The 22,649-nt window shown below is 50.9% G+C and overlaps 1 protein-coding gene and 1 non-coding gene across 2 annotated transcripts; one reads left to right on the forward strand and one right to left on the reverse strand.

Annotated features, from left to right (window-relative positions):
* Nucleotides 1–5,025: 5,025 nt before the first annotated feature.
* CEACAM19 (CEA cell adhesion molecule 19) lies at nucleotides 5,026–19,509 on the forward strand. The gene is made up of 8 exons (XM_034986555.1): nucleotides 5,026–5,080; nucleotides 5,897–6,051; nucleotides 6,182–6,395; nucleotides 13,425–13,575; nucleotides 16,998–17,081; nucleotides 17,723–17,769; nucleotides 18,687–18,796; nucleotides 19,072–19,509. The coding sequence occupies exons 1-8, from the start codon at nucleotides 5,026–5,028 to the stop codon at nucleotides 19,102–19,104; spliced, it is 849 nt and encodes a 282-aa protein (XP_034842446.1). The 3' UTR covers nucleotides 19,105–19,509.
* LOC117998402 lies at nucleotides 5,339–5,477 on the reverse strand. Its single transcript, XR_004675992.1, has one exon.
* Nucleotides 19,510–22,649: the final 3,140 nt, after the last annotated feature.

Below are 22,649 nucleotides of genomic sequence, written 5' to 3' on the forward strand. Positions count from 1 at the left end.
TCGGTTAAGTGTCTGCCTTCAGCTCAGGTCATGATCCCAGGATCCTGGGATCGAGTCCTGCATCAGGGCCCCTGCTCATTGAGGAGTTTTCTTCTCCCTCTGCCCCTCCCCCCTCCACTTGTGCTCTCTCTCTCCCAAATAAATAAAATCTTTTTTTTAAGCCACATAGTTGGACACCTGGGTGGCTCAGTCGGTTAGGCAGCTGCCTTCGGCTCAGGTCATGATTCCAGGGTCCTGGGATCGAGTCCCACATCGGGCTCCCTGCTAAACAGGGAGCCTGCTTCTCCCTCTCCTATTCCCCCTGCTTATGGGTGCACACTTGCTCGCTCTCGCTCTCTCTCTCACTGTCAAATAAATAAAATATTTTTAAAAAAATTTTAAGCCACATAGTAAGTACTCCACAGGGGGACATCCAGGACTTTTTCAACCAACCCCTTATTGGACAGGTGTTTGTAGTATTTCTGCCCCTCTACCCCTGGAGGTGAAATTGCTAGTCAAAGAGCATGTGCCCCTGTTGTTGCAATAGATACTAACAACTTGTCCCTGTAGAAGTCTCTGTTCCCGGGGCGCCTGGGTGGCTCAGTCGTTAAGCGTCTGCCTTCAGCTCAGGTCATGATCCCAGGGTCCTGGGATCGAGCCCTGTATTGGGCTCCGTGCTCTACGGGAAGCCTGCTTCTCCCTCTCCCACTCCCCCTGCTTGTGTTCCCTCTCTCACTGTCTCTGTCAAATAAATAAATAAAATCTTTAAAAAAATAAAATGGTTAAAATGAGGGGTGCCTAGGTGGCTCAGTCGGTTAAGCATCTGACTCTTGATTTTGGCTCAGATCATGATCTCAGGGTCGTGAGATCGAGCCCCATGTGGGGCCCCATGCTCAGTGGGGAGTCTGCTTGAGATTCTCTCCCTGCCCCTCTGCTCTTCCCCTCTCTCTAAAACTAAAAAATATAATAATAATATAATATAATATATATAATATAAAATATAACGGTTAAAGTGATCAATTTTATGTGTTAATTTTATCACAATTTAAAAAAAACTTTAAATTTTTATAGAAAAAAAATGTTTCCATTTCCCAGCTCTTAGGGGCAGAATTTTTAGGAACCAATTAAATTCATGAAGTGAAGGATGGGTGAATTGTAAAGAAAAAAAATAGTATCTTAACTTTTTTTAAAGATTTTATTTATTTATTTGTTAAAGAGAGCGCACAAGCAGGGGAGTGACAGACAGAAGGAGAAGCAGGCCCCCGCTGAGCAAGGAGCATGATGGGGAACTTGATCCCAGGACCCTGGGATCATGACCTGAGCTGAATGCAGCCGCTTAACCAACTGAGCCACCCAGGCATCCTGTAACCTAAATTTTAAAGAAAACAGTTATTTAATGACCCCCGTTAAAGCACAATAAGGCAGACTTTCTTCAAGGGGAGGGGCTGTTGCAATAGGATCACAGCAATGGGATCTTGTGGGGGACTGGCAGGGGATTAGACTCAGCTCTGAACACAGCAGGGGCAAGTGGGACTTTATAACCAAGGAGCAGGGGATGGGGGTGCAGCGGGTGGGACTTTACTAAGAGGTAACATCAGGGATAAGGGGGATCCTGGCTAACCTGACCTGACAAGATTCTTGCTGAAGGCAGGCCAGGGTGATCAGACATCACCCGGAGAGTGGGGGTGGGGGGTGGGGGGTGGAGGATGAGGAACCTGATCAGACGTGGAGAGCAAGCAGCTATGAAAGGTGGGTTAACTGTCCAATTAAACTGACTTAGGAGGATACTTGCCAAAACTGGGCAAAACAGACATGAACACAGAAGTCCAAAACTCAGGCTTCGTAGGAAGAGTGCATGGGAGCCTAGGTCGAGTCCAGCCAATGAGAGAATCTCCATCAATATATAAAAATGTGATGGTGAGGATGCTTCAGGCGCCAAGAGCAGAGAGCGCCCTCTCTCTCCGACACTCCCCAGGCTGGGATTCAAAACAAGGAACCAAAGTGTCTGTTTCTATTCCAGGCACCATGTGTGGAGTTCAGCTCTGCTACTCTGCTGTTTGTTCCGTTTTCCGCCATATATTGGCATCACCCTCAGGCTGGCACCAAGATGGCTGCTGCATTCCAGCCATTGCAACCAGACCCAGACCTGGAAAAACAGACCACCTTGTGCTGCGTGAACTTTCCCAGCAGCCTTCTCTCAGCTGTCATTGGCCAGCATCGCCCACTGCTCAACCAATCCCTAGCCAAAAGGAGGAGACTGCCAGGGAGGCTTGGACCAATCAGGACCTGTCCTCTGGGGCTGGGGAAAAACCCAGAGGAAGGCTGCCGAACGGAGCACCGAAGTCTGGACCTCTAGTATTTATTAGCGGTGACTCTCTCTGGGTAGTTGGAAGGTGGGTGAATTTTACTCTCTTCTTTTGGAAGAGAAGCTTCAGCACCTGGAAAATTCAGAATAACTGGCTTTGCTTTATACGCTGCCTAGCACTGCTTACAGAGCCTTTGCTCCAGGGGGTTAGGGGTGATAATGTATCAGAATCCCTCTGATCCCCTAAACTCCACTGCTGCTGCAAAACCAAATTCCTACCAGAATGAGGCTGGTTTGGGCAATTTTGTTGCAGCCCAAACTTGGAACTGTCTCCCCTAGGCGGCTCCACTTGGAAACAATGGCTGGGTTTGCAAAAATCTCTCTCTCTCTCAAGCAGATAGAGGAAATTTCCAAACTGCAGCCAGAAGGACTGAAGGTAAATCCCTGTGAACACGACAGTAAACATCGTACAAAACCTTACAGACATTAGGGACTTTTCAGGAGGTGGGGGATCAGTAACCCCTCCAGAGAAAATGCACTTCCCTTGAGCAGGGTCCCAGAGGGGCAGGGAGAATTCAGGAGGTAGCTCAGGTCCAAAGACAAAGTCAGCACTACCACCAGGAGACAGCTGTTGGGGCATGAGCATCTCCTTACCCCTCCCAGCAGCCCCGTGAGGTGGGGATGCTTGTCCCCATTCTCCAGAGGAGAGGTGAAGTCCCCATTTGCTACCAAGATCCCACAGCCAAGTGGTAGCAGAGGCAGGCTGAGAGTGAGGCTCCCCAGCTCGCCACACGGCTGGGCTGGACTCTGCAATTGTTCAGCCCGCCTGGGCCACGTCACCCCAGCCCAAGGTGGATCAAAGTCAAGACTTCTCTCTCACTCCAACCTGGGGACCCTGGTAAATGACATCACCTCCGGCAATCTGGTGACATACACAGGCAAACTGCTACTGAGTTATGACACCCCAACCTAGCGTTCTTCCCAGAGACCCGGAAACCTCCCCTGGTGCTGCCCCCTTCAGATCCGTAGACAAGCGCTGTCCAACAGAGATTTCCGTGATGCTGAAGGAAATGTTCTGTAGCTGCACTATCAAATGTGATAGCCACATGGGATAATTGATTAACTTGAAAGTGACCAGCTCGAGAAACTAATTTTGTTTGTTCGTTGGTTTTAAAGATTTTATTTATTTGAGAGAGAGAATAAGAGAGAGAGAGCACATGAGAGGGCGGAGGGTCAGAGGAAGAAGCAGACTCCCTGCCGAGCAGGGAGCCCGATGCGGGACTCGATCCCAGGACCCTGGGATCATGACCTGAGCCGAAGGCAGATGCTTAACCAACTGAGCCACCCAGGCGCCCCTTATTTATTTATTTTTTATTTTTTTATTTTTTATTATTATTTTTTTAAGATTTTATTTATTTATTTGAGACAGAATGAGAGAGAGAGAGAGAGCACATGAGAGGGTGGAGGGTCAGAGGGAGAAGCAGACTCCCTGCCGAGCAGGGAGCCCGATGCGGGACTCGATCCCGGGACTCCAGGTTTGTGACCTGAGCCGAAGGCAGTCGCTTAACCAACTGAGCCACCCAGGCGCCCCTCGAGAAACTAATTTTGAAGGTGCTGAATTTTAATTAATTTAAGGGTCTATTTCAGTCACCTTAGGTGACTGTCTATAGTATTAGCACAACCCTGAACCCTCCATCACCTAGACCCTGTCCCAGCAGAGCTCAAAATTCCAGTTAATCCCTCCTTCTTCCCCAGCCTCACCCCCTCCTACTCAGTGCCCCCTCAGCCAGGATTTTTAGCCTCCAAGCCTTGCATGTGCTATTTACGTTGCTTGGCAAACCTCACGCCCCGCCCCTGCACCCCACCATCTGTCTCATTGCTACTCCCACTCCAGGTCTCTGTTCAGATGTCTCTTCCTCCAGGAAGGCTTCCCTGCCCCTCAGGCTGAGTGAGGCACCCCTTTGGGCTCTCCCGGCCCCCTGGGCTCCTCCGTCCCACTGCTGATCACTGTGGATCATTGCCCTGGGGATCGGTCTGCTCCCTGCAATACAGACACAGAACTGTGAGCCCCACTGTGGACTGAGGACAAAGCAAGAACCATCTCAATCACCACTGTGTCTGCAGCACCACCCAGCACAGAGTTGAGGGTAGGGAGTGTTGTTGGAATGAATGAATGGTGGATGCTTTTGAAAAACTGTGCTAAGAGCTTTAGAGTGAGCCAGCCAAAGGTCAAGTCCCATCTCCACCTACTGGTAGACTTGCCTCCTTCCTCGAGCCTCTGTTTCCTCATCTGTGAAATGGACGCAGTTATGTGTGGTTGGATGTTGGATGAAGCAGTTGTGTTGGGCCTCTCTGCAGGGACCTGCCTGGCCCAGGGGGATTGCTCAAGCAGAGACTGCCACGACTCCCTCCCATTGTGATTACTGATAATGTTCCTGACAGTCACACGAGTGGGAAGAAGAGGTTGAGGGGATTAAGGGAGGAGTCCAGGGAAGCCCCAGGAAGGTCCCCAGTCACCCTGGAAAACTGGTTCAACCGGTGTCTGCGCCCATCCCAGAGAGCACAGGTGAAGCCTCTGGAGCCTGTGGAAAGGGGGTGCTGGGGCTTGGCCGGCCTCGGCCATGTCTAGAAGGCACCCCCAAGACCCCCACTGAGCTGGCCTACTTCCAACAGCCAGGGCCCAGCCCTCCAGCCCCATCAGTGTCCACAGTGGCCCCTTGGCATCTCCACGGGACACCAAGATGGAGATTCCCGAGAGGGCCCAGTGCCACTTCTCAAAGGGCCTCCTGCTCTCAGGTAAGGGGGAGCACCCCAGGGCTGAGGGGGGAAGGTGGGACTCAGCCCAGGGGTTGAGGTCTCCTCTCAGAAGAAGAGAAAGATTGCCAGGGAAGATGAAATTATTAGAGTAAGATGGGGGGGTGCTGGTTTGAGCTGTAGAATCACAGCCCCATACCCAATTTTACCTATGGAATTTTCTGGACTATCAGGACCAGGAAGATAAGAATGTTGTTTGTTTGTGGGGTTTCTTTGGAGGAGGGGTGTTTTATTCTTTTGTCTTATTTGCAATATCATACATAATCATCAAACTGCTACAATGTTCACACCTATTACTACAAATTCAAACCCCAAGGAAAACTATTCCCGGGAATTTACTGAGGTCAGGGTCGGGCTGCCTGGTACAAGGCCAGACCATCATGAGGACAGGAATTTATCTGTATTTGTTTCCCTGTTATATCCCAAGTGCCTAGAAATCTAGGGAATTTTAGATATATCATATATAATTGGTACTGTAGCATAAATAATATGTAAGTCTGTAAGTCCTGGTTAGATGGATGAATGAATAAATTCAGAGAGTCCAACTGTTTAGAGGCAGACCACACATCATCTCGGCTGCCCCAAGATCCGCTGGACTAATGGGATGAGAAATGTGTGGCTTTCCTATCTGGGTTCCCACTCCTGAACCCAGTGCAGACATCACTCATCAATCCCAGCCCTGTTTCCAATGAACAGTGGTCAGAGTCCTTGTCCCCAGATGAGGACATATAGGGAAGAAAATGCTTTTGTCCCTGCCCAATGCTTCTGACCTCAGGCCACCCCTGTAACTCCCCACAGCCTCATTCCTGGCCCTCTGGATCCCCCAAAGCTCCTGGGCTGCCCTCCACATCCAGAAGATTCCAGAGCATCCTCAAAAGGACCAGAACCTTCTCCTGTCCATCCAGGGCATCCCAGGCAACTTTCAGGACTTCAATTGGTACCTGGGGAAGGAGGCCACCTGTCCGTCCAGGGCATCCCAGGCAACTTTCAGGACTTCAATTGGTACCTGGGGAAGGAGGCCACCTGTCCGTCCAGGGCATCCCAGGCAACTTTCAGGACTTCAGTTGGTACCTGGGGAAGGAGGCCAATGGTGGCACGATGTTATTCACCTACTTCCCTGACCTCCAGCGGCCCCAGAGGAACGGCAGCGCCATGGGGCAACGTGACATCGTTGGCTTCCCCAGTGGGTCCAAGCTGCTGTGTCGCATCCAGCCCACAGACAGCGGCACCTACCAGGTAGCTGTCACCATCAATCCTGACTGGACCATGAGGGCCAAGACCGAGGTCCAGGTGGACGGTGAGTGTTATGCTGCTGAGGGAGAAAGTGGGTAGGCTCATGCACCCCGATGCCTGCCATGGGTCAGGACCACTGCCCTATATTAACTCATTTGTATCTTTAAAAACAAAACAAACAAACAAACAAAAAGTATGAGGGGCACCTGGCTGGCTCAGTCGGAAGAGCATGCAGCTCTTGGTCTCTGGGTCCTGAGTTTGAACCCCACACTGGGTACAGAGCTTACTTAAAAATAAATAAATAAATAAACTTTAAGATTAAATTAGGGGCACCTGGGTGGCTCAGTCGGTTAAGTGTCTGACCAGCTCAGGTCATGATCTTGGGGTCCTGGGATCGAGTCCTGTGTCAGGCTCCCTGCTCAGTGGGGAGCCTGCTTCTCCCTCTGCCCCTCCCCCCACTTGTGCACACACAGACTCTCTCTCTCTCAGATAAATAAAATCTTTAAAATTAAATTAAATTTTAAAACCCTATGAAATGTGATATGCCATTTACATCTCAATAGAGCTGGGGGAATAAAATCACTTCTCAACCCTCCCGGGCAGACTTGGTCATTAACCATCCATGTCCCCAGAGGACTCTGATCATCCCATTACCTCTGTGATTTTCATAATGTGCTCTGATGCATCACATTCCAAACATGTCTCACTAGGAGAGTAATTCTTCAAGGTGAGAGAGTGAAAACATACTTGTCCTTTTATCATCCAGCATCTACCATGGTGCGGGGGGGGGGGGGGGACACGCAGTAGGTTCTCAGTTAATGTTTGTTGAATAAAGAAATAAATGAAAACTTTCTCTTTTCTTTTGAAGAGAGAGAGTTGGTTGGGGGGCCAGAGGGATAGAGAAAATCTCAAGCAGGTCGTGGAGACTGACTTGGGCTCGATCTCATGACCTGAGCTGAAATCAAGAGGCAGACGCTTAACTGACCGAGCCACCCAGGTGGCCCTGAATGAAAACTTTCAAAACCAAAAACTCCATGAGGCAGCCCCATTATTGTCTTCATTTTACAGTTGGGGAAACTGAGGCACAGAGCGTGGTATGGCTGGGATTTGATCCCACGAAGTCACAATACCAGAGTCTGGGAGCTTAACTACTTCCTCTCAAAGCAGAGAAAGAAGGAAAAAAAGTCTCCTTGCCTTCATTCATATGTGGGATGCCAATAACGAGCATGTAAATAATAAATTAAGATCATATTTTGGAGACATTAACAATAATAGTTATCGCTAACATTATTTAGTGTTTATTACATGCCTACTATATGTATAACTCATTTACTCCTCACTGCTGCCCTGTGAAGTGGGTAATATTATTGGACTCATTTTACAGATGAGGAAACTGAGGCACAGAGAGGTTATAATTTCCCCAGTTTAAAAAAAAAAATTAAACAGGATGATGTGATATGGGATGGGAGGTCATCAAGAAGGAGTGACATTTGAACAGAGGAAAGGAAGGGAGCCCTGAAGATTTCTGAGGGACAGAGTTCCTAGCAGAGGGAACCGCAAGTGCAAAGGCCCTGAGGTAAGGCTAGCTTAGTGTGTTCAAAGCATATAGACAGAAGGATGCCATGGCTATAAAGCAGTGAGCAAGTTGGGTGTTAGGAGTTGAGATCTGAGAGGCACACAGGGGCCAGGCTTGTTGGCCGTGGGGAGATTGAAAGAAGCCACTAGAGGGTTTTAAACAGAGGAGTGATCTGATTCCTCCAGTTTAACCCAGCCATGGTTAAGTGTGGGCTGACTCTCCATTCTATCCAGAAAGAAGCTGAGGCTCGGTGGTTTAAGGCATGCCCCGAATATTAGGCATCCAGCCATCGAATCAGCGACAGGGTTGAGATTCGAATGCAGGACTGCCTGAATGAGACACATAGCTGCCTCTGCAGATGCTGAGCTGCTCATTCACTTGTTCCTTCAGCAAAGCTTCCCCCAGTGCCTCTTCCTCAAGGCCGCCTCTGCGTCCAGACTGTACTGGGCTGTGCTGGGGATGCAGTGCAGACTGAGGCTGCCCTGGCCCTGCCCTTCCAGGGCTCACAGCCCAGTGGGGGAGACTGATATTAACTAATAATCACACACACAAAATAGATCATTATGCACAGTGCAGGGACCGTGAAGGAAAGGCACATACGGGGATGATGAGAGTGTAAATCGGGGGGTATAAGGGAGGTTGCCCTAGGAAGGTGATCCTTCAACAAAGCTTCAATTATGACTAGCAGTCCTAAGTAGAAGGGAAAGGAGCTTTGGGAGGTGTTTGGACAGAGGGCTTTGTCTGTGCAAAGGGCCTGTGGCAGGAAACTGTAGGGCTCATGAACTGAGCTGGCAGGAGGCCAGCATGACTGAGGCAAAAGAACAGGAGGGGCATCCTCGGAGGCCAGAGCAGCGGGATGTATTCAAGCCAAGGCTCAGGTTGTAAGGACAGAAGCTCTCTGCAACTGACTCACAGTGTAGGGAGCCTTGTAGGACCCCAGGGTAGCCTCCTGGGATGTTGGTTCCAAGAGCCCTGGGTTCACAGCTGTCTCCTCCAAGCCTAGAACAGGGACAGACACGCTGTTGCATAAATGAATGGGTGGGGAGCCCTTCAGAGCTGATGGGAAATAGAAGTTGCCAGAAAGGCAAGTGTCCCCTGCTCCTCCAGAGGGCGCCACCTCTGGCCTCATCTCGGCTCAGGGGCTCCATTCTCCTCTTCATGACCAGGGATTCCTGCCAGGCCTGAACTGGGTGTCAGCCCAGGCTTCTTTGCATATTCTGAATCTCCTCTTCCAAAATGCAGAGACAGAAAGAAAGACAGCTGGAGAGACAGACAGACAGATCAAGATAGAATTTGGTTGGTCTAGGGCGCCAAAGTGGCTCAGTCAGTTGAGCGTTCTACTCTTGGTTTCAGCTCAGGTCTTGATCTCGGGGTTGTGGGATTGAGTCCCCTGCATAGGGCTCCAGGCTCGGCGGGGAGTCTACTTGTCCCTCTCTCTCTGCTCCCTTCCCCCCCACCCCGCGCTCATGCTCTCTCTCCCGTGCTCTCTCTCAAGTAAATGAATAAATAAAATCTTTAAAAATAATAATAATAATAATAATAATAATAATAATAATCTGGTTAGTCCAACCTGGCCTGTGGTTTCCTTCGCCTTGAGTGAAGGGTCCACCCTTTGTCCAAGGGGGTGGGATTAAGTAGGTCAAACAAGATGGGGAGCCAGATGCCGGGGATCAGGGCGGGGAAGATGAGCAAGGACTCAACACCTGCTCTCCTCATAATAATCATAACATATATATCTATTATGGTTTGTTCACCACTGAACCCCCAGTGCAGAGCAGTGCTTAGCATATATTAGTTACTCCGTAAATACTTGTAACTCCTTCTCCCAGCTCTGAGCACTTACTGTATGCCAGGCACCTCCAAGCGAAGCCCTTTGCTGACCTCACTTCATTGCATTCCCACAAGACCCCCGTCAGGCCCTGGGATGATCCCCATTTTATAGAGGGGCAAACAAACAGAGACCCAGAGGGCCCACCACCACGCAGCCGGGGAAGGCAGGAACCGAGGCCCCCGCTGGGTCCAAGTCCATGTCCCTGGCCCTCTGCCACCTGGCTTTTTCCCAGCCCCAGTGGAATCCACCCCCTCATGGGAAATGCCCTGGCTTCCCGAGGGCTGAACACAGGGAGCAGGGAAGCAAAATGATTCAGCAAAAGGAAGAGCAAAGGAAAAGGCGGAGGGGATGAGCCATAGGGTTGGGCACGTCCTCATGTCAGGTTGGGTCACCTCAGCAGCCAGGGCATTTCTATTTGAGGACAGCTTTGGCCCCAAATCCAGCCCCTGGCGGTGGGGAGGCAAGGCGGGGCGGGGGGGGGGATGGACTTGGCTGGGAGCTCTTCCTGTGTCCCGGGTAATTCCCACACTTCACCTGTCTCAATTGTGAGGGGATTCGGTATGTCTTTAGTGGCTGCAATGGGAGCCAAGCCTAGCAGGCATGTACAGAAAAGGGCTTAATGAAGGGTATTGCAGGCTCGCAGGACCCCAAGGAGGCTGGGAACCGGAAACAAGATGTAAACTACTTGCAGAATTCTCCTGCCTGGGCCAGCATTGCCCAAGGGTCAGCCCTGGGTCCAGAACCCCTGCCTGGGCACTGGGAAGCTGCATTCATTCAACAAACATCTATTGAGCACCTCCTGTGTGCCAGGCACTGAGGGTACGAAAGGTACAAACAGAGATCTCTGCCCTCGTGAAGTTTATCTGCTGGTGGGCATGTCCCTGCCCAGGGACCTGGGTCACATGACACTGTCCCATGGAAAAAGAAGCTAAGAAAGCCAGTCTCTGGCAGAACTCCCAAAGGGGAGGATTCACAGCTCAGGGCAGACTGAAAACACAAGAAAGGCCCAGGACACATAGGTCCCCTGTGTACCGATGAGGAAACAGAGGCTCAGAGAGGTCCCACAGCCAGTAAGCAGCCAAAACCAGGCTTGGAAGCCAGAGCGGGATCACGGTCATTGACAGCTGGTGTCTGTTCTCCTGTAAATCCAGTGGTGGGGACTTGGGGGCCTTCAGGCAACCCTGTGCGGGCTCCCCAAAGCCTTCTGGGCCCTCTGACACCCAAGGCAGTTAATTACAAGCCCGGCACCCCTTTACTGAACATGTGCAGAGTGCTTCACACACATTTCTCCTTTGTGTCCTCCCTGCCATGGCAAGATGATCCCTCTTACACAGTTGGAGAAACTGAAGCACAGGGAGTTTAAGTAACTGGCCCAGGTCACTGAGCTAAGGGGCAGCAGGTGCAGGACTTGAAGTCTGGACTGCAGGCTCCAGAGCCCACACTTTTAGGACTTTATTCTGCCTCATCATTAACAACCACTAACTGGCTGGTGTCATGGGTTTATATGACCTTTAGTCAAATGGCCAAACCTTTCAGAGCCTGTGTTCCCCTAAAATATCTGTAAGATGGGGGCAATCACACCTCCCACCGTGGATCGTTGTGAGGACTGGCTGACAAATCCATGTGAAGCTGTGGAAATCAACCAAGTCCCTCCAATGAGAAAAGCAAAGTCCATTTACTCAGAGCTTGCTGGAGTAAGGGAGTCAGCCCCTGTCACTTGCATCTGGGCAGAGATTCAAAGACAGGCAGATGGATGGGAAAGCTTCATAGTGGAAAAAAGAGAAGGCTTCAGCTGTGCCCTGATTGGAGGTTGTTGGCACGGGGAAGCTGGAGGCAACTGGTTACAGTGCATATTTGGCTTTCTTAGGAGCTGGTCCTAAGTTAGATGCAGGGACAAGAATTAGGGAAGCTGTTGGTTATTAATCAAGTCCTGGCCATTTAGTGTCAATCCTTACAGAAGTCACTGTCTTCCTGGATTGTCACTGGAGATAGCAATCTGGCTTCCTGCAAGTCTGACTCAAAGCAGGTTGGTGTCGTGGGCTGTTTGTAAGACGGCTGGTCTTCTAGGCACGTTGGTATTCGCTGCAGGTTGTGGATTGGAATTCTATTTTTATATACAGTCTGACCATTGTCCACTTTTATAATGGTCTCTCAAAGCACTTTTTCAGATGTGTTTGTATCTACTCAAAAATACACGTGGATAAATCTGACCCACAGAAGAAGACCCAGATGATTCTTTGTTGGTAGAACTGATAGATGATCCCAGTGCCCAGTAAAGCGAAAAGCCAAAAAGAAAACCTTCAGTCCTGAAAGAAGAAACAGAATGCGGGGCTCTGTTCTAGTTACTTCTTGGTGCAGAGCAAACTCAGTGGTATAGAACAGCAACCATTTTATTATGTTCATGATTTCTGGGATCAGGAATTCAGACAGGGCACAAAAGAGATGGCTTCATGATGTCTGGGGCCTCAGACAGGAAGCCTGCTTCTCCCTCTCCCACTCCCCCTGCTTGTGTTCCCCCTCTCGCTGTCTCTCCATCAAATAAATAAATAAAATCTTTAAAAATAAATAAAATAAAATGGGTTTTAGACACTTTGAACGGACAAACTTTTAGGGAAATGAATGAAATAAGCAAATATTGATCGATTTAATTACACACACACACACACATATATATATATATACGTATATACATACGTATATATGGTGACACTCCAGTCCATTTGGAAATAATGGTCTTCACTCCAGTCATGCAGAGCCTGATATAGTTCCTTCCCATCCTTCAAGGGCTCCTGGGACACAGGCCCCTCTTTTGGAATCCACACAGAGCAATCATTAGGAGCTCAGATGGCCCAAGTGTAATCCCAGCACTGCACCTTCTGTGAGCCCTTGGGCAGGTTAGCTCACCTCTCTGTGCCTCAGTTTACTCACCTTAAATGGCACAGATCCTACTTTGTTGGATAATTGAAAGAACTCTGTGTGTGTGTGTGTGTGTGTGTATAAACTCATTCAATCTTCACAACAACCCTACAAGGTAGATACTCTTATTGTCCCCATTTCACAAATGGGAAGAGGCACAGAGAGGTTGAGTGATCTGCTCAAGGACTTGAACCCCCAGCATTCTGACCTCAGAGTCTATGAGCTTAGCTGCCAAGAAGGGCTGGGATATAACAGGTGTTCAGCTTGATATTAAAGGCTCAAGGTCCTCATGGTGGGGGTAAGAAGTCAGGTAGGCTTCATCCCAAACCTGGCAGGTAGTGTTTCAGAACCCCATGCATCAAGACCCTATATCCCACACAAAACAGGGCCCAGAACCGAATTCTTTCCCTAAAAGGATGGAGGTGTCAATCAACTGAGGTGAGAAAAAGCAGGCAGGTGGAGTGTGGTGGGGGAGTGGGTCAGGAGGTAGGTTTTAGATGTGCTGAAGATGGTAGGAAATCTTAGGAAAGCAGAGATTTTTGAGGTGGGGTGAGCCGAGGAGTTCCAGCCAGTGACGTTGAGTTTTATGTGCAGCAGAATCAACTGGATAGTTGGATGCTCAGCTCTGAAAAGCAGGAGAAAGCTCTGGGTTGGGGAAAGGAAACTGCATATCAGTGCTCTATGGACAGTCACTGATGCAGGGGTGAGGGGATTGGGGAGATCCTTCCAGGACATCTCACAGACCTCTCTTTCTCTCTCATACCCCTCAGAAAAGCTTAAGGAGCTGCCCATTACACACCTGCCCCTGAGTGCTGGGATCATGGCTGCCATCATAATTGGGTTCCTTGTTGCTGGGTCCCTCTTCATCGGGTGCATTGCCCCTCTCCTGTTAACAAGAGACTGGAGGGGCCAGAGCCACAGGTACAGGGGCCCCAGGCCTCTCTCTCCTCTCTTCTTCCTCTTCTTCCCCACCCCTTGGGTCCCACTGACTGATTCTTCCATGATTCATGTCATCTGACTCATACATAATCTCATCAAATCTTGGAACTCTTGAGGTGAAAATGATCTTTCTATCCTGTATTAGACAGAATTCTGCACTGCAAGGGACAGAAACCCTACCTTTGAACGGGCTTACAAAAAATTAGAAAATTGTTTGGTCCTGCATGAGCTTCAGGTATGGCTGGATCCAGGGACTTGATTTTTGTCAAGAGACTCCTCCATACACCTCTCAACTCTGCTTGTCTCTGTGGTGGCTTCATTCTCAGTCAGAACCTCCCCTTGTGTGTGATAAGATAGCTCCTAGGGGCTCCAGGCTTATATCCCACCAGCTCAGCAGCCACAGAGGGAAGACCATACCTGGCTCCTGACACCTCCAACAAAAACCCCAGGGCTGCTTCTCACTGGCTTAACTCAAATCACATGTCCTTACGTAGACCAACCACTGTGGCCAGGTGCTGGAATATCCTGATTGGCCAAACCTGGGCTATTTGCACAGCTCTGGAGTCAGAGAACAACCCAGCTCCACATGACTAAATGGATTCAGGGTGGGGAGGGTTCCCCGCCCACCCCCACCCCCCCGGACCCAAAGCGGGGTGGGGAAACAGACACTATTGCCAAAGAAGCAGAGTGGATGGTGGGCAGGCAAAGGCATCAGATGGTGCCTACTTCTGTATGGGGGAGAGAGGCAGGGGCCTATTTTTCCCAGGAAACAGTCTATTCATGGAAAATTCCTTCCTTATGAGATCAGCCTCTTCAGAACTTTGTCTCCTGACTTTGGTTCTGAGCTGCTTGCAAATGTGTAGTTTTTCTGCTCTCTCTAACCCCGGGGAAATGAAGGCAGCACCCTTTTCTCCTCCGCCGCCTCCTTCATTTTTGCAACTTTTCTATAAGTTTGAAATATTTCCAAAGAGAAATTCCTCTTCCTATTCTCTCCCTTAGGTGCTGTGGTCTCTTGATCTCTTTCTCCCAACACACTCCCATTTAGGGGTGGCAAACAGCTTTCACTTCCTACTATGTGCCCTAGAGAGCTTGGTGGAAAGGGAGTTGGCGGTGGTGTCTGAGTGCGGTGGGAACGGATGCTGTGATTGATTAATCATGTCTGCCACGGCTGTAACAAGGGTATTGGAATAACCTGAGCCATCCCTGTTAGCCCTCCTTCTTAGCTTGCAGGTGGTATGAAAAGAGGCAATGCTGGTCCGTAACCCTCCTGGGGGCTTCCCAGGTGTAGTCTGAAACCAGCCCCCAAACACAGAGGGCTGGAGAGGCAGGCCTCTCCAGGTTGGCATATGGCAGTTTCAGTAAGCAAAGGGGGGTGCCTGGGTGGCTCAGTTGGTTAAGCGACTGCCTTCGGCTCAGGTCATGATCCTGGAGTCCCGGGATCAAGTCCCGCATCGGGCTCCCTGCTCTGCAGGGAGTCTTCTTCTCCCTCCGACCCTCCCCCCTCTCATGTGCTCTCTCTCATTCTCTCTCTCTCAAATAAATAAATAAAATCTTTAAAAAAAAAATTAAAAAAAAATAAGCAGAGGGAACTTACATACGAGGCTTGTCTCCGGGGGTAGCAAGATGAATGGATCCCCACACCGACCCTCCAAATCCTTCTTTTTTTTTTTAAAGATTTTATTTTTTATTTATTTATTTGACAGAGAGCGACACAGCGAGAGAGGGAACATAAGCAGGGGGAGTGGGGGAGGGAGAAGCAGGCTTCCCGCCGAGCAGGGAGCCCGATGCAGGGCTCGATCCCAGGACCCTGGGATCATGACCTGAGCCGAAGGCAGACGCTTAACGACTGAGCCACCCAGGCGCCTGACCCTCCAAATCTTACAAGTTTATAAAGAAGCCCCAACTGGGCTCAGCCAGGCACACCATGCAGCTGTCCTCAGTCAGCATCATACACCATCTCAAGGCCACGTCCTTGGAACAGCCTCTGGGAGCGGAAAAGGCAGGAACCCACACTCCAGGGACAGGGGAGGTGGTGAGAAGCCTCCGAGTGCCCGTGTCTGGTTCACGGGTCAATCAGGGGTCACATCTTTTTCATGCCTGTCCCCAAAAACGATGGGGCGGATTTGACCCTCGGTGGGTAGTTTGCCGTGGTCTCTAGAGACAACTAAGGCTTAGAGACATGAAATCATTTGCCAAATGGCTTAGAACTGGCCTGTGAGTGGTAGCAGGTCCCTGAGATGGGAACCCACACCTGAGTGACTTGTAAGCTCCAGAACCAAAACTGGACTCCACTCGTCCGGACCTGCTGGCCGGCTTTCCTTCTGCTACTGCCAGTGATTCTCAGAGAATCTCACAGATCCTCAAAGTGCTGGCAGGGCCAGAGGCAACTTGATGTGGCATTCTGGGCCATAGTATTAAAAAATAAATAAAAATTTAAAAAAAACGCAAAATGAAAATATTTCAATACGTGGAAATGTTTACAAATGAAGGGCCGTGATGCATGCACCTTACCCTCAGATGGTTCAGGAAAACAAAATATGCATGGGAGAAACAGAAGGAGAGAGAGAGCAGACACTGAAGCAAATGGAATAAAAACAATTGTTTGATGTGAGTAAAAATTACACAGATGTTCTTTATGCCGTTTTTGCAACTTTTCTATACGTCTGAAATATTTCCAAAGAGAAATTCCTTTTCCTATTCTCTTTGTAGCATTCTGACTATGGCAAGAGAATATCTCATTCTGGTTCTAGTCAGCTTTTACTGCCCTTCTAACACTTGCTAGCTTTTCCCAAGAGAAAACTAACAACCCTATCGAGCCACAGATTTAACCCACTGTTTGGCCTTTCTTCATTTTCCCCATCACTTTCTACTTACGTCCGGTTTCATTACAATATGGCAGCATCTGACTGTGTCCTGCTTCCACTCCCACCCCCACGGTCTGTTCCCCATTCAGCAGCCAGAAAGATCCTGTGAAAATCAGTCAGCTTAGGTCCCTCGGAGTCGAGGCCAAAGTCCTCACCATGGACACAAGACCTAGCTTGACCTGCTGCCTCCCTCTGACCTCACCTCTAGCCCCTCTCCCCCTCACACTCTCTGTCCCAGCCATACTCCTCTCTTTGCTGTTCCTGTTCCTGCCCCAGGGCCTTTGCACATGCTGTTAGAGCTCTCTTCCCATGATTTCTGCAAAGCTGGTCTCCTTGCCTGCATCAGGCCTTTGCTTAAATGTCGCCTTCTCCGTGAGGCACCCCCACACCATCCTACTTGAAATTGCACACACACCCCCTCCACCCTCTGCCTCTTTCCATCTTCATTTTCCTATAGCATTTTTCACTCCCTGACATTCTACTGTCAGTCATTTACTGGATCTCTCTCTCTCTCTCTCTCTCTCTCTCTCTCCCCCTTAGAGTGCCCACTCCAGGAGGTCAGGGCTCTTTGTCTGTCTTGTTCCCAGCTGTGTCCCCAGTGCCTTCAATAGGATCCAGCCCATGGTCCATGTTCCGTAAATATGTGTTTAGTGAAATAATGAATTTGCTGCAGTGATGTCGAGTGTACTTTTTAAATAAAGGTATTCAAGGGGCACCTGGGTGGCTCAGTTGGTTAAGCGACTGCCTTCAGCTCAGGTCATGATCCCGGAGTCCCGTGATCGAGTCCCACATTGGGCTCCCTGCTCAGCGGGGAGTCTGCTTCTCCCTCTGGCCCTCCCCCCCTCATGCTCTCTCTCATTCTCTCTCTCTCAAATAAATAAATGCAAATCTTTAAAAAATATATAAAAATAATAAATAAATAAATAAATAAAGGTATTCAAAAGAGCTGATTCAAAGAGAAATATTAAGGAAATCGTGAAACAGGTGGATGGAGCAGAATCATCTAGATGGTCTGCCTAAATAGTGACATTAGGGAAACATTACTCACTGGCATACGGTGGCAGCTGGGGAAACTGAGGAAGGGCTCTGTGGCTGGAGATTATGGGAGAAGAGGCGGGGATGGGGCAGGTCTTGTCCTAGCTCACTCTGAAGCAGGGACCATCTCTCTCTCTGATGGACTGATGGGCTTTCCAGTTTCTCTGAGTCTCTCTCCACCCACCTGAGGGCTTACTACCCTAATATTGGTTCTCTCCATATGTCCCCAGGTTGACACCCACAGAGAAGCCAGAGGTGCACCCCAATCACAATGCCGGTAAGCCAGAGGTCCCTGTGGCTAAAGCCCCTCCTCCAGGCTTCTTCCTCTTCTCCCCACCAGCCACACACACCCTTGCCCTCCCTCACTAGGGGTCTCCCAATCACTTACCCCACCCAGACCTCTCTGGGGCTCCCCAGACTCAGCCCACAGACTCTGAGGACATCAGCACTCACGCCAAACCTGCTTTTCCTCCTCTTCTCAGTGCCTGGCACATCCAGTCTCGATGGTTCCACTCCCGGGTCCCCACACCCAACTCTTTGCTGGGCTCCCCGCCTCCAGGCTGGCCTCCACCCCATCCCCAGACAGAGTGCTTCTAGAACTCTCACCCTGTCACTCCTCTGCTCAGAGGCCCTCCATAGCTCCCCAGGGTCCTTAGGACAAAGTCAGCCTCTTTAACATGGCTCTCTAGACTCCCATAAACTGGTCCCCACTGTCTTTCCTGGCTTCATTTCCCACATGTAACAATCCCATCCTCAAAAACAAAACAATATAAAATAAACTATATATAATCCAGACAGACCAAATATATCACAGCTCCTCAAACATGGCAGGCTATCTCCTGCCAGCCACTCCCTCCTGCATTTGCATAGTTCTCGCTTCTCTTTCCAGTCTCAGATGTCCCCTCCTCCAGGAAGCCATCCCTGACTCCCCTCCAGGAGCCTTCTGGGCTCCCCCACTTGGCCCTACCCACTCTGGGTCATCCCTATCTGGGGACAGATCTGTCTCCCCCACTGGACTCTGAGCCCTGGGAGGTCAGGGCCAGCACTGCCTCAGTCTTGGCTGTGTCCCCAGCACAGGGCTGGGCAAGGAGAGGGATTTGCACAAATGTTAGCTGAATAAATGACCATTGACAGCAGCTAGCATGGGCCTGTGGGCCGCGCATCAGCCAGTTCCGCCCTTGTCCTCTGCTTCAGGTGACCAGAACATCTATGAAGTGATGCCATCTCCGACCCTCCTGGTGTCTCCCCCCGGTGACATGAGGTCCATGAACACCTCCATGGTGAGTCCCACCCCCTTCCCCAAAGCCCCACCTGCTGCTTCCCCCAGGAGTTCGCTGTGGCGCTGGCACCTTGTCCCCACACTGCAGGAACGTGGCTCACCCTGGGATGCTCCCTACTTTAAAACCACCGGGAAAAGGGACTGGAAGGACACAACATAAGGAGCATTAGTCTCTGGGGCGATGGGGACTTGGGACTGGGAAGCCAGGTCTGTCCTCACAGCAAAGGTCCAAGGTAGGAGGGTGTCGGGATGCTGGGCGCCTGGCTCACCCGTGCTCTTCCCTCGCAGCCCCTGCCCCAGCAGCAGCCAGAGCCGGAGAACCACCCCTACTAGGTGTGGAGCCGGGATGAGGAAGGGGGTCTCGATGGGGTGGGGGGGGCATCCTCACCAACCGCCCACCTGCTCTCTGAGCTGTAGCTCCCCCGGAAGCACAGCACAGTCTCTCCCCTTCTGGGGTTGTACCTTCCTCCTTCTTAGAAGGATTCCAAGGCTGCAGGTCCCAGCCCGTCTCCATCCCCTCCTGTCTGCCCCTGGATCTCTGTGTCCATGCGTCTGTCTGTGTTTCTCTGCATTTCTGTACACCTCTCAGGGCATCTCCTGCTCTTGCTGTCATTCTCTGGCTCCCCATGTCCTTTTATCTTTCCCTCTCTCTCTCTCTATCTCTTCACCCATCTTTGTTTCTTGATGTCTCCCTCACTCTCTCTCCTTCTCCGTGCTCGTGTCCCTCCTGGCTCTCCATCCCCGTCGCCCTGTGTCCACCCCTTTCTCTGGCCCTCCCAGTACCTGGTGCTTCCTGCCTCTGCACGCCTCTCTCCTTCCACCATTCTCTCTGGGTGTGTTCTCTGCCCCCCCCTCCCCCGTCCCTCAGCCTCTGCCTGGCTCCCCCGACCCCCACCCACAATCCCTCTCTTCCCCTCCCCCCCAGGACCTGCTGAACCCTGACCCTGCCCCTTACTGCCAACTCATGCCAATCCCCTGAAGAGGCCCCCGGAAGAGCGAAAGCCTCAGACCCTCCCCTGGGGGCCTGGTGCCCACAGAGAAGCCACACCAGAGACCCCACAGGACCAGGCCACCGCGGCCAGAGGCTGACAAGGTGGACTCAAATGAAGATACAGCACAGCATCAGGCACAGGCAAGAGATCATGATGGGCCCAGCGCCTCTCTGACCCTCTGAGTATATAACCCGCCCTCAACTCTGGTCCGTCCAGCAAGCTGGCCTGGGCCTCGTGCCTGGGAAAGGCAGGCTCTTGCCTTCTCCTAACCCAAAGTACCCCCCCCACACACACACACACACTGGATATTTGGGGGTGAGGAGAGTGGTCTCAGGCCTGCCTCAAGCCAGACCTCACAGGCTCCTACTCGCTGGGCTTCTACCTGTCGGCCCACAATGCCCCACCCCTGCTCCCTGCTTGTCCTTGGAACCCCTTCCCCTGGGGACAAGGCAGCCCCCCACCACACAGGCCCCAAAGGATAAGGCGCAGGGAGGTCTGGCCTCCCAGGCCCGTGGCCCCCAATGACAGTCCTGACCAGTGACCACAGCTGTGAAACCCCTTCCCTGCTTGAGAGTCAGTCTCTCAGAACCTGTGGCCAATTTCTGCCTGTTGCCCCCAACCCTGAATCATACCAAGGCCCTCAGGGCAACAGCTCCCTTTCCTACCCCCTCCCAGCACCCCCATCCCAAATGTGGGCCCAGTCTGTCGCCCTTAATTTATTCACTCATTCAGCAATAAATAAACCATGTGTTATGCACAGTTCTGGATCCTGCAGCTTTGACAGGGAACAAAAGAGACAAAAACTGTTCTCCTAGAGGAATGCTGTGGCAGAGGAGACAGTCAGCAACAAAGTAACCAACGTACGGAAGCCACATAAGGATCTGGAGGGAGAGCATTCCAGGCAGAGGAAGCAGCAAGTGCAAAGGCCCTGAGGCAGGAGTATGCCTGGGGAGTTTGAGGAGCAGCAAGAGGCCAGGGTAGTGGGAGTGGAGGAAGGAAGGGGGAAAGGGTGGGAGGTGAGGTCAGGGAGATGGGGAGCAGCAGATAGTTCAGGGCACAGAGTCCCCCCACATAAGGCACAGCAGACTGTCACTTTTGCTCTGGGAGCTGAAAATAAAGACTGTGTGGCCAGGGATGCCTGGGTGGCTCAGTCGGTTAAGTGTCTGCCTTTGGCTCAGGTCATGATCGAGCCCCACATCTGGCTCCCTGCTCATCAGGGAGTTTGCTTCTCCCTCTGCCTGCCCCCACCCTGCTTGTGCTCTTTCTCTCTCTCTCTCTCTCTGACAAATAAATTAATAAAATCTTTAAAAAAAGACCATGTGGCAGGTTGAATAAAGTCGTGTATGTGCTAACGCCCTGTGAATGTTACCTTACGCGGCAGAAGGGACTGAGCAGGTGTGATTGGGTGAAGGATCCTCAGATGGGGAGATTACCCCGGACGACCCCTCTGGGCCTGAAATATAATCACAAGGGTCTTTGTGAAAGGGACCCAGGGGGAGAGAAGGAGCTGTAAGAAAGGAGACAGAGATTGGAGTGATACCGCACTCTTAAAGATGGAGGAAGGGCCCCAAAGCCAAGGCCACACGGAGTCAGAGTGACGTGATGGGAGAAAGACTTCACGGGCCTTTGCTGGCGTGGAAGACAGAAAGAGGCCACGAGCAGAGCCCAGAAGCTGGAAAGGACAAGAATCCAGATCCTCCCCCAGAACCTCCAGAAGGCAACCCAGCCCCGCCGACACCTTGATTTTGGCCCCATGAGACCCATTTCGGACTTCGGACTTCCCCAACTGGAATCGAATAAATTCCTGTTATTTTAAGCCACTACACACTTGTGGGAACTTGTTACAGCTGCCACGGGAAATTAACGTAGAGGATGAGGACGAATTCGCAGGAAGGGAAGTTGCATCTCCTGCTGACTCATTACTCGAATACTCCCTGTAAGGATTTCTCCATCCCCAGACCTCTAGGGACACCCTGATCTCCTGCTTCGGAGAAGGTCAACCAGGTCAAGGCATGGGCAGGGTCGGCCCCAGCACTGGCCACTCTGGTGCAGAGTGTCTGCCTTCCTCTCCTCTTTTCCAGCAACCCCTCGTCAAACCCCAGTATCTGTTCTTTCCTTTTCCTCAGTCATAGGGTTTTGAACCAAGAGCATGGCTGCTGAGCAGAAAAACTACATTTCCCAGTTTGCCCTGCAGCTTGAGATAGCCATGTGACTAATTCCCGGCCAATGGGATGTGAGCAGAAGTGATACCTGCGCACAGTCCTCAAGTCACACCCTTAAAGGGAGAGCATTTCCCCCTTCCCAGAGGCTGAAGATGGGGTGGTGAGAGCCATCTCGGATCACATGGACAGGGGCGCACAGAGCCAGGTCAGAGGGAGCTGGGGCAGGGACAGCAACGGGGACAGAGCCACCACGCCAGGTTAGATAAGTTACCTGGGAGAGAAAGACTTCTCTCTTGTGCAAGCTACCATTACTTTGGGATTCTTTGCATCCACGTCCTTCTAAAACTTGATTCATACAACCCCCACCTTCATGACGACAGTATTGGGGCGCCTGGGTGTCTGTCGTTAAGAGTCTGCCTTCAGCTCAGGTCATGATCCCAGGGTCCTGGGATCGAGCCCCGCATCGGGCTCCCTGCTCCGCTGGAAGCCTGCTTCTCCCTCTCCCACTCCCCTGCTTGTGTTCCCTCTCTCACTGTCTCTCTCTCTGTCAAATAAATAAATAAAATCTTAAAAAAAAAAAAAAAAGACAGTATTTTTTTAAGAGTAAGCTCTCTGAGCCTGATTGCTCGCTTAGTATCAACCCTGATACGGACGGAATTGCATCCCCCAAAATGTGTATGTTGAAACCCTAACCCTCCCTGGATGTTGAAACCCTAACCCTCCC

This window comes from Mirounga leonina, unplaced genomic scaffold, assembly GCF_011800145.1.
Source record: "Mirounga leonina isolate KUSES-001 unplaced genomic scaffold, KU_Mleo_1.0 Mir_376, whole genome shotgun sequence".
Classification (NCBI taxonomy): Eukaryota; Metazoa; Chordata; class Mammalia; order Carnivora; family Phocidae; genus Mirounga; species Mirounga leonina.